Raw genomic sequence first — 16,430 nt, 5'->3', positions numbered from 1 at the left:
ATGCCTAAACACACTCCCCCTTGGTAACTCAAACCTCTCCCACAGCTCCTCTAGCCCAGTGAACTTTCCCTCTCAAATCATGTCCCTAACCTGGCCAACCCCTCCTCCCTCCACTGCCTATACAACCCATCCATTCCCCCCAGCATGAACCTATGGTTCCCACACAATGGGGTCAACACCGACATGTGACCCAGTTTAAATTGTCTCCTCAGCTGGTTCCAGATTTTTATAGATGATTCCAACATCGGACTTCTTGTATACTTCCTCAGAGCAAGCGGTAACAGGGCCATCATCGGAGCCCTCAGGCTCGTGCCCTTACAAGAGTCCTCCTCTAACCTGGCACAGTCCACTCCTTCCCCCTCCCGCCATTGTCTCACCTTCTCCACGTTCGCCGCTCAATAATAATGTAACAGATTCGGGAGCATCAACCCCCCTTCCCATCTCTGCCTTTGCAACAAAGCCCTCCTCATCCTCGACACCTTCTCTGCCCACACAAATTCCGAGATTAGCACATCCATTTTCCGAAAAAAGGGCTTGGGGAGAAAAATCGGGATGGACTGAAGCACAAACAGGAATCTTGGCAGCACATTTATCTTCACCACCTGCTCCCTCCGTGCCAATGTCAGGTGCAGTGTATCCCACCTTTTAAGGTCCCCCTTGATTTCCTCCACCAACGATTTCAGGTTCCCCCTATGCATTGTGGCCCACTCAAGAGTTACATGGATCCCCAGGTACCAAAACCGCTCCCTTGCGACTTTAAATGGCAAAGCCGCCAGGTTTTCCCCCACCTCGCAGCACTCACCCGAAACACCTCACTTTTCCCTACATTCAATCAATTTATAACCCGAAAAAACCCCAAACCTCTTCAGTAAACCCCTGATTCTCCCCATGCTTTCCATCGAGTCCCACATGAACAACAACAGGAGATTGGCGAAAAATGTCACCCTGTGCTCTCTGACCCCCACAATCCCCTGCCACTCAACTGAAGCCTGAAGTGCCATTGCCAAGGGCTCATTCGCCAATGTGAACAACAGCGGTGACAGCGGGCACCTAGCCGCGTCACCCTACACAACCCAAAATATCCCGAGCTTGTCTTATTTGTTCGCACACTTGCCATGGGTGATGCATAACACAACCGAACTGATGCCACAAACCTCAGCCCAAACCCAAACCACCCCAGAATCTCAAAAATGTACCTCCATTCTACCCAATTAAATGTCTTCTCCACATCCTTGGACACTATCACCGCCAGCATTCACCCCCCTGGCAGAGTCATAATTACAATCAGCAACCTCCTAATATTACTAGAGAGCTACCTCCCTTTCACAAAGCCCGTTTGGTCCTCCAAAACCACCTCCGGCACATACCCCTCCAACCTCCCACCAGTACCTTTGCCAGGACTTTCATGTCCATATTTAGCAGTGAAACGGGCCTATATAGCACCCGCACTCCAATGGAACCGTCAACTTTCTCCAAATCAGCAAAATCTACACCTGTACCAACGCAACCAGCAACTCCCCTTTTTCCAACGCTTCACTAAAAGGCCCAAAAGGTGGAGGCCAACTATGTCGCGAACTGCTTATAAAATTTCACCAGAAAGCCATCTGGCCCTGGTGCCTCCCCTAACTGCATCATGCCAATACACTCTATTCCCTCCTTTAGCCCGAATAGCTCTGCCACAGCTGCTGGGCCACCATGCTCACCATGGTCTGCGTGGGTTTCCTCCGGGTACTCCGGTTTCCTCCCACAGTCCAAAGATGTGCAGGTTAGGTGGATTGACTATGCTAAATTGCCCTTAGTGTCCAAAATTGCCCTTAGTGCTGGGTGGGGTTACTGGGTTATGGGGATAGGTTGGAGGTGTGGGCTTGGGTAGGGTGCTCTTTCCAAGAGCCGGTGCAGACTCGATTGGCCGAATGGCCTCCTTCTGCACTGTAAATTCTATGAAAAATACTCATACTGCAACCCCTCATCAACATTAGTTGATCCACCACCCTACCCATCAAACTGCCCCTGCAACTTCTTTCTTTCCGCCAACAACTCCTTCATGGGGAGTGGGGCGGCGGGGGGGGGGGGGGGGGGGCACAGACTACCGCCACTATCGCATCCAACAATCAGCAATTCTCCTCCCTTATCATCCTATCTTTCTGGGCCCTGAACAAGATAATTTCCGCCCGGACCACTGCTTTCAAGCCTCCCAAAACATGGCTACCGATACCTCCCCATTCTGATTAAGTTCAACATAATTCTTAATTCCACCGTCACCTTTCCATAAAACTCCTTGTTCGCCAAAAGCCCCAAATCCAATCACCATCCCAGCCTCTGTGCCTGACCCGAACAAAGTCTCCCATCTAGCAAGCGTGGAATGTGTCCAAAATCACTTCTGCACCATATTCCGCCCCTTTCACACCCATCAGCACTGCCCAGATCACCCAATCACATGCGAGAAGAAGGAATACTCCCTCTCGCACGAGTGCCCAAACCTTCACGGATCCACCACCCCATCCGCTCCATAAATACTCCCAGTTGTCGCGTCCACCATCATCACCCGTAGGCTCCGCCCCACCATCCCCACTCCGAATTGGGCTCACCCAAGATGGACCCCCACCACATCCATGGCCAAACTAATCTTTCATAACTGATACACCGCCTCCCACTCAACCCCCTGCGCATAACACCCCCTCCCCACCCCCACACTGCTAACCACCGTAGCCCCCCCACTTCACTTCCATTCATTAGCATTCCTTGCTGCCATGATGACTCCCAGCTGAAGGCCCCCCACAAACCCCAAAAACCCAACATCCTCCCCCCATGCCTTGCCTTCCCATCCAACCTGCAGCTCCACCCCCTACTCCTTCTCTCTAAACCTCATCCCCAGCCCATCCCCTATACCCCAGACCCAATCCAAAATGAGAAACATCATTCCAACATGGGCCCCCTACAGAGCATTCTTGAGCTGCCCCATCCGCCCCATCAACCATTCATACAATGCACAGAGCATAACCAATGGAGGGCATTAAAACTAAACACTATACCCCAAAACCAAAGGGCTCCCCCTCCAAAACAAGCAGCTTTAAACTTCAGTATAAAAATGCCAAAATACAAGAAATCCAAAAAACCAACAATACAAAAAAAACAAATGATACAAAAATTACAAAAAACCCCAAAACCACATAAAAAGGGGGTGGGGGCGCAACGTCTCCATTACAACTTTTCCCAGGAAGCAAACAGAAACAGATCACAAACTTTCGCAGAGATAACACTTCCACCCAAGGTCTTCCTTCAGCCCTCCCCCATCTTAATAATGTCACTCACCTCTTCTGACGTCCCAAAATAAAATTCCCGGCTCTCTAAAGTTACCCAAAATCTGGCCGGGTACAGCACCCCAAACCAATTCTTTCACTGATGCAGCACTGCTTTGGCCTTGTTGAACCCGGCCCATCTCCTAGCCAGCTCCACTCCAATGTCTTGATCGATCTAGCTTCAATTTCCTTCCCTCTCACAATCACGCCACACCCTGGGAACTTGTGAATAAGCGCAATCACCACCCGTGGCAGCTCCCCTGCTCTTGGCCTCTGCCTCAGGGACCTAAGGGCCCGATCCATCTCCGGGGCCTTGTCCAACACTTTCGCTTCCACCAACCTGGCCAGCATCCTCGCAACAAAGCCCGTTGCACACGTTCCCTTCACTCCCTTCGGAACACTCACAATCCACAGATTTTGCCGCCTGGGCGTATTTTCCCCCACCTTCACTCGCAGCATCTTACACACATCCCCCAGGAACGTCATCTCCGCCTCCAACGGCACAATCCGATCACTTTGATCAGACATCACCTTCTCCACTGCCTGAATCATCAGCCCCTGCACCTCGAGGCTCTTCTCCACCCATTCCAAGGTCCAGTGAAGAGGTGACACTACCCCTCTCAATGTCCTTGACCAGTCATTCTGCATTTCCTTACGTTGCTGCTGAAATTCGTCCTTGATGATGCTCGTCAACTGCTCCATTTGTCACTGTCCAATCGAAGATGGCCCACTCCCTTATGACATTTTTAGAATTGATGCTGCGCCAAGAGTCTCGTTGAACTCTTTAGTCAGGGTTCTCACTGCCTTCTGTCGTGTTTTATAACTCGCAGACATGACCATCCAGGGGAGAACATATCCCACTCCACTCTCCGCACGATTTTTCCACGGAAATACCCCAAATTTGGGTAAAAGGGGCCAAAACCAAAGCCTTCAAGTAGGAGCTGTCCTGTGTGCGACCACTCACTCCATGGCCGCCACCAGAAGTCAGCCCCATGATTCTTAGGTTCTGCTCCTGGATCGATTCTCCAAATCATCCACCTTGGCACGCAATGTTTTATTTATTAACACTGGCCAACATTTCCATCTCAGCCGCGAAAGAGACAATCTGACCACTCTGGTTCAAGAGAGATTTTTCCACACCCTGTAACACTTTGCCATGCGCGTTTACCATTTCATCTCTTTGCACCACGCTGATCGAATGGGAGCTAGATCCACCTCTAGTGCATTGTGGAGGTCTTCGGAGACAGCCTACCGCTGTTATTTAAATTGCATTGCCAGGATGCCTATAAGCATCTTGATTGTTAATTATGTAATCTGAGTCACGGCAGCAGCCTCCATCATTTTCGTGACAGACGAGCCTCAAGAGGTTTCCGAATAGGTTGACAATTCTTTATTTGCCGGCTTCTTTGACCTGGACTTTCTGGGCATTTCTCTTGTGTGGCACCCTTATCCCATCAAATTATTCAAGTTTCAACCCAAACACCGCCCAAAAACTGGGTGAAAAGGGCCAAAAACAAAGTACCCAGGCGGGAACCACCTCATGTGCGACTACTCTCTATATGCCGCCACCGGAAGTCCCACTCCGGACCCACTCTGGGTGTTTTGAGTAGCCGCCATTTACCTCACTTTAACATTAATATCTTTGGACTGTGGGACGAAACGGGAGCACTCGATCGAAACCCAGACAGACACGGAGAGAAAGTACAAACTCCACACAGGTAGTCACCCAAGGATGGAATTGAACCCTGGTCCCTGGCGGTGTGAGGTAGCAGTGCGACCACTGTGCTGCCATGCCATCCACCGGTAACATATCACTGAGAGACGGACTGAATTCACAATGTTCCGACATCTGTTGAAGAACGGCTACAAAAGCGAATCCTGTTTTTTCCTGGACCTGAATGGAGTTTATAACCCTGCATTGTAATGGATGACCAGAGATTTGAGTGGTCTTGACTAGTTTCTCTAATTGATCAAAATACTTGGGTGTCTGTAGCCTCCAGAGATGTTCAGCACCTCATGCGGTTATGTTTGTGGGCTGTAAACTGTGAGTAATATAAATTTTTGCTTGTCTTTTGCCATGATTTCATTAGCAGTTTAAAAAGTATCGAAGCTTTTCCACATATTGGCCCCAACTTTCAACCTCTGGATCAAATTGGTCGATTTTCCCAAATGGTGGCATAGCTTTTCAACTGTGGTTAATTCTATACCTTTCTGTTCAGGACATCGAGAAGCCACTCTTCCTCCCTTCCAAAAGACGAAGACTTTCCTTTTGACTGGACTGATTTATTCTTTTTGTCAATGTCGTAGCGCAAAGTAATACGACGGGACGGTGTTAAATCACAACGGTGATTTATTAACAAAGGAAAAGTTAAAATTACTGATCAACACAAACCAACACAGGAGTAGTCCCATTGACTCCCGGGTTTACTCTGATGATATTCCACCAACCGGGTCTGCACCCTGGCACCCGATAGGCCCAGGTTCGCACGCTGCATCCACATCAGCTCCAGGTACATCACATGACCTGCAAAGGATCGCCCCTTAAGGGGGCCATGCTCCCACAGTGTGGTTTATGCTTTGGCGGGGTGGGGCCTAAGAGAGCTGGCACCCAGCTGCACAGCAATCTGGTTGCCATCTTTAACGGGTGCCCTGATCAGATGTTTTGCTCTCCCCACCCCCACCCTCCGACAATCGTCGGGGGCTACCCCACCATGGAAGTTTGCTTGTGTTTTCCTCCCCTCTGTGTCTGCTCCCACCCACACCTGCAAATTCCCCCTCACTGCCTGGTCTCTCTCCCCACCACCCATAAATGGAACCCCCATCCTCCCCCCCCCCCCCCGATGGGGCTACCATGAGGACCTGCCCCTGGCACAGATTGCTGCTCCCAGGATGGCAGTCCAGCACACAGTGCCAAGCTGTGCCAGGTGCTATTGCCAGGGGATTGCCCAAACATGTCCCTCTCCTCCCGAATACTACACTTAACTGCACCCCTGGATGGACCTCCTCGACTGAATCCTGTATTTAAAATGCTGTTGTAAATCTCACGGGCATGACATCACATCAGTGAGATAGGAATATTTTGTGAGGAAGAATCATGTGGTAGGGACGCAGGTTAATAATAATAACATTTATTATAATCCATTTAAATGAGGTTCCCACCCTTTGTGGGGTGACATAACCGAGGGACGGGGAAAATCGCGGAATGCAATCTCTCTGAAGAGAATGGTGATTCCCAGTTCTCTCTGAACTTTTTGCCTGCATCATCATTCTCTCTGACGGCGATCATAGGCTGAAAATTGCCCCCTTAGAAACCCCTAACTTGTCACGGATGCAAGTCCAGTTGGCTTAGGTGTAGTTCTTAATAAGAAGGACAATCAAGTAAACCATCAGATGTTACAATAGCGAGCAAATGACTAACGCTTGTAGAGCAATGTTATTCACAAACAGAGAGGGAAGTGCTCTCAATTGGATGGGGTATCTTCCACTTTCATCTCTACTTGTATGAAAATGAGGTAGAAGCAATAACGATTCATAGACGACTAGTAATCTTATTCAAAACTCCACTAAGCAAACTACCCACTCAAACAGAGCATTGTACAATTTCCATGTTGAGTACAGCCTGGCAAGCTCAACCTGGCAGACTGTGTTTCACAATATCTGTTTCCGACAGTCAGTCCCACTAGTCATGAGGCAAAGATTGCCAAACACAAACTTAGCTACAAACATTAATGCAATGCCAAAGTCGTGAAAACTCACTAACACAAAGCTGCAACAAAACAAGATGAGGCGATGTAATCATGTATGACAGCTATGGAATGGTAAAACTAGAAAAAAATGACCAAGAGAGTGTTAGTAAATGACATTGAGCACACACTACAAGGTCTTCGCAATGTTCAGAATGAGATCGCCATTACAACCAAATCAAATGTTGTGCTATACAACAATTGGACTGTGATTCTACAGTCACTGAGGGAATGTGTTTTAGCACATGAAAGTTACCAGGGAATTGTCAAAACTAAACCCCTCCTTCGGGAAAAAATATGATTCCCAGGAATTGACCACATGGTAGAACATAAAATCACTGAGAGTTTGTCAAGTAACCAAAATATCAAATCTTTGTGAACCTCTTGAGATGTCTGAACTACCTGCAGGACCATGGGTTGAAGTTAACATTGACTTCACAGATTTGCAGACTGGTGAGCACCTTGTTGTCACTGACAGCGGATTCCCAGTCATAGAAGTAGTTACATCCACTTCAGTGAAAACAGTCATCCCAAGGCTTGAACAGATTTTCACTTTGTTTAGAACCCCTCAAATGGTGAGAAGTGACAACGGACCCCCATTCAACAGTGATGAGTTCAGTAAATTTACCTAGGTTTCATACATCGAAAAATTACATCCCATTGGCCAATGACTAATTGAGAGGTTGAGAGATTTATGCAGACATTGAAAAAAGTGATACATACAGCTACAGCTGAGAACAAGTCGGAGAAGCAGGAGTCATGTCACTTTCTTCACAATTATAGAGCGACTCCTCACTCTAAGCTGGAAAGTTTCCAGCTAAACTCATCTATGCCTGCCCTATGTCCACACATCCTCTTGAGCTAGCCAATGGAGCGAATGATCAATACATCTGCACACTTGATCGATAACAGAAGGATTGAATGAGAGTAAATACAGAGCAAAACATGAAACTTCGAACTACACTGTCAAAGAGCTTGTGAAATGTGAGGTCATGTTGGGAGGCAAACAACCCCTTATGACATCCAGCCATTTGTTGTGACCAACACAGAAGGATAAATGATTACTGCTAAGCACGGTTCACAAAGCAACACACAGAACATGTCATTCTTCACAGCACTGAAAACACTATTCGTGAGCATTGAAGCCAATTCCACCATCAACATCTCAGATGAAGAACTTGAGTTAAATGAGATCACACCTGATGTCAGATTATATTCTACTTATGAGAGAAAACATCCACACTCCTCAAATGATTACATTACAAATGTTATCAGTTGGTGAACAAATCTTTTATCTCATTGTATATGGCCGAGAGCATTATTAAAATAATACAAAAGGTAGAATATGTAATAGTGTTACTGGTGAATTTAAATGCTCAAGTTATGCTTCAGTTCACACAATTGGAAACTGTTATAACCCCATGGAGGCCCCAGGATCAGGGCAATGTAATTTCCCATGACCTCCCAGAGGGTGCTTCCCCTCTATAAGGAGAGCCCCAGCTGTATAAAAATTCCACCCTAGTTGCAGGACGAGAAGGACACCCTTAGGGGAGTGGAGGAGTATTCGAATTGTATTGAAATAAACCTTGCTCAGAATTTCTACTATCGTCTGATTTCTACTTATCACGGATTCAACAGAAACAAACCATTGAAACATGCTATCTCTCTCATTTACCAGGAAGAGGAGGGGTGTAGTGTGTTGAAAATTGCATTATTTTCTTTTCCACATAAAGCTACCTTACCCATATTTCAGCAGTGGGAGTCTAGAAGGAGAATAAACTAATCTATGTGTTAATAGCATGTGTGGTGCTGATTCTCCGCAAGAACTTCACAGGCTTCAACAATTCAAAGTTAAAAAAAATGCATTTATATCTTTCATATCTGGGCCGAAATTCTCCGGGAACGGCGCGATGTCCACCGACTGGCGCCCAAAACGGCGCAAATCAGACGGGCATCGCGCCGCCCCAAAGGTGCGGAATGCTCCGCATCTTTGGGGACCGAGCCCCAACCTTGAGGGGCTAGGTCGGCGCCGGATGAATTTCTGCCCCGCCAGCTGGCGGAAAAGGCCTTTGGTGCCCCGCCAGCTGGCGCGGAAATGAGATCTCCGGGCGGCGCATGCGCGGGTGCGTCAGCGGGCGCTGACGGCATTCCCGCGCATGCGCAGTGGAGGGAGTCTCTTCTGCCTCCGCCATGGTGGAGACCATGGCGAAGGCGGAAGGAAAAGAGTGCCCCCACGGCACAGGCCCGCCCGCGGATCGGTGGGCCCCGATCGCGGGCCAGGCCACCGTGGGGGCACCTCACGGGGCCAGATCGCCCCATGCCCCCCCAGGACCCCGGAGCCCGCCCACGCCGCCTTGTCCCGTCGGTAAGGTAGGTGGTTTAATTTACGCCGGCGGAACAGGCATTTTAGCGACGGGACTTCGGCCCATCTGGGCCGGAGAATCGAGCGGGAGGGCCCGCCAACCGGCGCGATTCCCGCCCCCGCCGAATATCCGGTGCCGGAGACTTCGGCAACCGGCGAGGGTGGGATTCACGGCAGCCCCCGGCGATTCTCCGACCCGGCGGGGGGTCGGAGAATCTCGCCCCATGTTCTCAGTATGTCCCAAAATACTTCCCCATCAATGAGTATTTTTGGTGTTCACTGTCACAACGTTCAGCAGCCAATGTGTAGACAGAAAGGTTCCACTATTGGCAAAAGAAAAGTGAGCAATAAATTAAATTTTATGTCATTGCTTGAGGGATAAATATTGACCAGGAAGTCAGTGGGAAATGGCTGCCAGGCAGCAAAAATTAGACAAGTTGCCATGAAGAACAATGCACAGCACAAAGCAAGTGCATCAGGAAGCAAAGGATGGGAATTGTTATTGGGGGAGAGGCTGGGAAAGGTATGAACTGTAATTCCTTGAGTCAGTCTGTATAACAGGTGGTTGACCTGCTGCCAATTTTCCACCGCCTCCAAAATTCAAAATCTACCCTTTGGTGTCTTGTGTTGTGGTAATATCTATAGTAGTCTTCTGTGGATTATCGGCCAATTTAGTTTGATAACCCGTCAAACTGGGCACATACTTTCATCATTCCTGTCTGTAACCTTCTTACATTGTATCCCTCTGATTACTATTAACAAAGTACACACTTGGTATCCATGTACTAACACAAATAGTCAGCACTATTTAGGCTCTTATGGTATCTCCCTTTATGTTAACAATTATTATAGCAATATTGTATTTAGCCCATCTGCTCACCATTCACCGCTTGCGAGCCAGTATGCCTCTTCTATCATTTCAGTTATTTTTGCAACTTTTACTTTTGTAGTTACACTTTGGCACAGCCAACTATATATAGTGGCAATTTGCAAAAGTAGAGAGGACCAATTAATAGACTTAGGATGACTAGTTTTCGATGACACACACACAATCAAGTCAGAATATCCACTTGAACTATTTATGTGCACGTCAACAGTACCGAATCTCGATTTTGTTGATTCTCTACATGAACTGCAATGAAGTCTTAGAAAATAAATCTTGAAGGGGTTCAGTTGCCCTTTGTGTTGGGTGGCGTAACTGGGTTATGGGGATAGGGTGGAGGTGTTGACCTTGGGTAGGGTGCTCTTTCCAAGAGCCGGTGCAGACTCGATGGGCCGAATGACCTCCTTCTGCACTGTAAATTCTATGATCTATGATCTATGATCAGTTAACTAATAGAAATGAAGTGCTTGAAAGCAGTGGACACTAGCTTATATTAGTTCCATCGCTTCTTACTTTGTAAATGCTGGAAAATAATAACTCAGGTTTATTCTATAAGCACGTTTTACAAAATGTACAATCAAAAATGTTTGAAACTACACTCACACAGTAATTACTTCTGTTTCTGCTCAAGTTCCTCCTCATTCTGTGTACTCTTCCAAACATAATTCGTAATTCCGATTTGAGTTCATACGGTTCAATAGTAGACACATACAATTATTGACTTCAGAGAATCATTTTGCACTGACAATAACATGCTGAGGGTTTATTCAAATAAAATTCAGCTAACTTAAAGAGGAACATATTATGGATTGTATTGGGTCCCACTGCCACCAAGCTCATGTAATCAAATGACAGATTCCCTGTGGTTTGCCCTGTACGTGTCCTTCTGGTTTCTCAGTGGTGATCTTATCTTGTATTATTAAAGGGAAATTGATTGGAAATCACTGATAACTGAGCATGGTTATAACACAGCTTTATATAAAAGTTTGAATAAAATGATTTGAGCAGCCAAAGCTTCACAAGTTCAAGTGCAGTTTTACTAAGCAATTAAAGCTAGACATCAGTAAGTACTGATTAAGCATCTTTACAAATGGATGAAACAAACTGATTGCTGAAGCGCAATCAACCAGGGCAATGTCAGGATTGTTAGAATTGACCATTGCACTCTTTTTTATAAATCTAGAGTACCCAATTCATTTTTGCCAATAAAGGGGTAATTTAGCGTGGCCAATCCACCTACCCTGCACATCTTTGGGTTGTGGGGGCGAAACCCACGCTGACACGGGGAGAATGTGCAAACTCCACACGGACAGTGACCCAGAACCAGGATCGAAACTGGGACCTTGGTACCGTGAGGCAGAGTGCTAACTACTGCAGCACCGTGGACCACTGCACTCTTGGTTTGGGCAGGAAGACATTTCCAGTTGTTCCTTCTTGTATAGATTGCATGATTTCCTCCAGGGTTAGATTATTAGCTGCCACTCATATGAATAAACATCATTTGGATGGCCAACACCAATGAAATGCACCCTTTTGAGAAAATCAACACCTGTTGAAAAAAGTGTTGCACATCTGTGCAAACTTTGTTTTGCTACAAATCAATAGGTCCCTGTTAAATAATTGTGCTCTATTGTTATCATGAATCTTTGGCCAGAATTTCATGTTCCCTCTTTGGCAGATTCTGAGCCGGGGTGGGGGTTGGTGTTGGCAGCGGGGAGACTGTGGAATTACATAGCTGGGACTGTCTCTGGATTTATGTTGGGGTGGGCTGGGCTTTGCAGGGAAAGTCCACCCCAGCCCCAATTAAGGTCCTGAAGTGGCCAGTTAAAGGCTTTTCCGCACTAATCCTCATTTTTAGGCTGGCAGGCAGTTGACAACTCAGGGGGGAAAATGCATGAATTCACATAAATTAACATTTTTGGATCTCAGACAGGAAGAGGGGGGAGTGAGTCTCCATCAGAAACCCTCTTCTGACTGGGGGCGCACTTTCCCTTTAAGGTCCAGTGACTTCCAGACATCCAACCCCATCTTCACCCTGGCGTATTCCCCAAGACCACAATTGCACCCCCCTCCCCCCACCCATGGTGTCCCCTATCCTCCCCACCCTAGGATCCCTGGCACTTGCCAGTCCATTGGTACCTGTGACTTAGTGTCAGTCTCTTCCCACCACTGCAGCACTGTGCCTGGAGAACATCTGGCCAATTTGATTGGCTGACACCTCTCCAAGTCAGAACATCCTCCTGAGTGAGGGGCAAAAGCATCGCTTTGTGCCACACAATTCTCGTTAGAGTGTAATATGGCATTGGGTCTGATGGGGTTCGCAGGATGTTCCCCACTGAGTCCCTGGCATTCTGAAAATTCAAGCCTTTGTGTTTGTATTTCTCTGGTGCAATGAGGTGAGAAGCTCTGATAGGAAATCACAAGGTAATGAAATCACCAACCTTTATAGTACATATAATGGGTTCTCTTATGTGCAATACATTTTCACTGTCAACATTGCAATGCGAAATTATTCTATCACATATTTTTCTATAAAGCCATCAGCACTATTGGCACTGATCATGAGCAGTCCAAGGTCATTGCATATTTATCTTAAGTAAAGAAAACGTACCTCAGAGAATCGTTGCACATCCTGGGTCAAGGTTCCGACCCTACGCCAATGAAAATGTTTGAGAAACTTGACAACTGCAGGATTGACTGCATTATCTGATGGGACTGTCCGGAAGAAATTGGGATATTTCTTCTTGTCAGCCAGGACCGGTGTAGTTGCAGCAAAGGAAAGCTGTAAGAAACATTAAGATGTTGTCAATAATTCAGTAAAAGCTATCTTTGTTTTGAATAGAACTTATTACTGGAAACATGAGATCCACTTCCCATCAACAATTGATATTATTATATCTCTGTGTAGCACTGAGCAGCAACATCCAAAAGGGATGATATAAATTCATTGAAAATTTTGAAAGATTACATGCCTTTCACTTCACAAAAACAATCACGCAAAGATTCTCCGCACAATCAATTGGCCGCGTATGGCTGGTAGATGCGTGGAAAGGCACCTCCCGGGCTTCCCAACAGCCGTTACACCTTAGCCACAATAGGCCAGTCTCGCAGAGTGAAGTCCGCTTAGAGGCTAACTTACCCCTGCCTTCGCTGGATCTAAAGGCCACCAGACATGTAGACATGTACCGGCCTTGCCAAGGAGACCTCAGCTGGTTGCTGATCAGTACTGATCTCCACAAACGAGGACCAGGTGGAATGGTACCTGGGGGTGGGGAGGGGTGGGGGGGGGGTTGTCTCCAAGATGATCGGAGGCCGCCTTGTGGTCGGTCTCTGGGCAGGGTAGCTTTGTCACCTGGGTGCCAGCCTGCCTTCTCGTGATTGCTGCTCGTTAAAACCTCAATGTTGTCTTGATATTCAGTCTGTTGTTCTCTGTGATAAACCTTCTCTCTCTGAAATTTGTTCATCAACCCCTTTAGTGATAAAAAATATGCAAATGTACCCTCCCCCACCAAGTGAAAAGGTTGGAGAGGCCTGCTTTAGGGAGTCAGGAGGTGAGTCACTCACTGCAGAATTCCCAGCCCCTGACCTTCTTCTGGTCAACGGTGAGTCCCCAGGATGTTAATGGCAGAGAATTCAGCAATTAAATCATAATTGGTGTGCCACGGTGGCACCATGGTTATCACTGCTACCTCACAGCTCTAGGGACCCGGGTTCAATTCCTTCCTCCCCGTGTCTGCGTGAGTTTCCTCCCAAAGTCCAGATGTGCAGGTTAGGTGGATTGGCCATGTTAAATTGCCCCTTACTGTCCAAAAGGTTAGGTGGCGTTACTGGGTTACGGGGATAGGGTGGAGGTATGGGCTTAAGTAGGGTGATCTTTTCAAGGGCCGGTGCTGACTTGAGGGGCTATATGGCCTCCTTCTGCACTGTAAATTCTATAAATGTCAAATAACATTTGTGCCACACATCAGCCCAAGCTTGAATGGTGCCCAGTCTAGCTGGACATGGATACAGACTCTTTCAGTGTCGGAGGAGTTGTGAATGGTGCTGAACATTGTGCAATTATCCGCGAACCTCCCCAATTCTGACCTGTTGATGAAGTAAAGTTATTGATGAAGCAGTTGAAGATAGTTAAACATAGGGCACCTGAGGAGTTCCTATAGTGATGTCCTGCAGCTGGAATAATTGCTTTCCAACCATCACTACTGATGCACAATCAATTACTCAAGAGACAAGGAGAGTCATACTAATCGGCTTTGATCAGCTAGAACTGTACCCAGCAGCTTCGATACAGAAAGTGAAGGCTGCTGGGACAACATTGGTTCTTATACTCCGCCTCTCAGGGCGGAGCTATGTACGTTGGCCAATGGTAGACTCCTAGGTCTAGCCAATAGGCATCCACCTCTCAGGTACTGCAATGCCTGGTATTACCACAACTACCACATTATTTTACGCATCCAATGGGAGGGGTTCATCCCTCCCTCACCCCCTGCTTTCCATTGACTTCAATTTCACTAGGGCCCCTTGATGCCACTGACACTGGACTTGATGTCACTGGACACTAATTCACTGAATGTTCCGGATTGCTCAGCACTGATGAGTAGAAGGGGAAAGTTTAAAGGAAAGTTAACACAATAATCCAGCAGTTTTGAAACTATTTTGGCCAGAATTTCCAACTAGTTTTCTCCTAACACTGAGATTCTCAAAGTTTGTGTGCCCATCCCATCCTTTTTTTTTTGTTCTTGTCCAAAACATATCAAAGATATCAAATTCCCAGTGGGAATGCTGCAAACTAAGGTGCTGAGTAAAAGGTAAAGGACTACTGTGTTGAGCTATATGAGAAGTACTCTACGCTAAGTTGCCAGTTCCCACACATCAGTATCCGTGGTCAGAGGTGAACATATCTAGCATTGGCAGATAATTAGTGAATGCTGAGATTCCAGCTTTGAAGGTAGATTGTGACAGCAGGTTCAATGGCACAGCTAAATAGGATGGCCTGACTAACTGTTCTGCTGGATAGTTCTTCAGGAGCTTTCCAATCACAGATGTCACTCTCTACATGGCACTGCCTGACAGAACGAGTGCCAGACCCAGAGTGATCATTAGCTAGCAAAACCCTAGTGGCTGCATTTGCCAAGATGTCACCAACCACATTTTAAAAAGTTGTTGCACTTAACTGTGGGGAAGCAAAGGGCCAGAAGCAGAGCTGTACCACCTTCGGTAAAGATGCCAGACACTAACGTGCATGATGTAGCCAGCAAGGTGATGGTACCAATGCAGCCACAGCCTCCAGTCTGCACATTGGCTTTCTTTGGTTTCATATTTGCTGTCGCTTCTGAATCCCAGAACTTTCAGGCATGGTAAAAGCTGCTAACTGTTATGATGCCTTTCAAAAGGCTCTTTGTTCCTTGTGGTAGCATGTCCCCTTTAAGGGGCAATGTTTAACAGGCCACATAATCCATCTCAGGGCTATTATGCACGTGAAGCCCATCCAAAGGGAAAAAAAGCACGGGGCCTGGGAGCAGGGGCCCAGGCAGTGTAGATCCAGGAGTCAAGTAGTAAAGACCTGTATGATATACTTCTGTGTCTATGTCATTAAACCTCATTGCTGTTTCCAATAAACTAATTAATTTTATAAGAAGCCTCCTCAGTGATACCTCGTGCAATTACATTCCCATGTTCCCATGACTCTACATTTCACAGACATGCATTGTACACTTCCACCTTCCTCAACACTGCACTTGCAATCTTTCAGTAAGTATGCAAATCAGCTGAGCAAGGAAATTTGGATTCTGAATTCTATCAGCACATGACCATTTGGGGAGGATTGGCAGCAATCTGAATCGTTAAACCCATGACTTAAGTGTCACTTTTCATCAAATCTGTCATATTGTATTTTGGACATGGTGTAGCCATGTAAAATGGCTGCATTCCAATTAATCTGGCCAAAACCCAGTTTAAAATGGCTAACCCGAAAAACTGCTGGGAAAAGCAGCCAAGAAGACACAAGCAGGCAGCTGCAGACAGGTTTGCAGCTTCAGCTCTGGGAACGTAGCCCAGATCGATACTCAGGGCTATCAACAGCCCATCAACCTAGGTATCCGCAGTTGCATTCAGGACTGTTTACACCTAATCTACTCAGACAT

General features: G+C 46.9%; 1 protein-coding gene across 1 annotated transcript in view; it reads right to left on the bottom strand.

The window, feature by feature from the left end:
* The window catches only part of gabbr2 (gamma-aminobutyric acid (GABA) B receptor, 2), a 1,455,116-nt gene that overhangs the window by 591,487 nt on the left and 847,199 nt on the right, over window positions 1-16,430 (bottom strand). The window contains exon 3 of the mRNA XM_072509007.1: window positions 12,899-13,069. Coding sequence (XP_072365108.1) covers window positions 12,899-13,069 — 171 coding nt within the window. The remainder of the gene's footprint in view (window positions 1-12,898; window positions 13,070-16,430) is intronic.

This window comes from Scyliorhinus torazame, chromosome 6 (genome assembly GCF_047496885.1).
Source record: "Scyliorhinus torazame isolate Kashiwa2021f chromosome 6, sScyTor2.1, whole genome shotgun sequence".
In the NCBI taxonomy this organism is placed as follows: Eukaryota; Metazoa; Chordata; class Chondrichthyes; order Carcharhiniformes; family Scyliorhinidae; genus Scyliorhinus; species Scyliorhinus torazame.
Note: the sequence above shows the minus strand (reverse complement) of the source record. Positions and strands in the feature narration are given on the sequence as shown.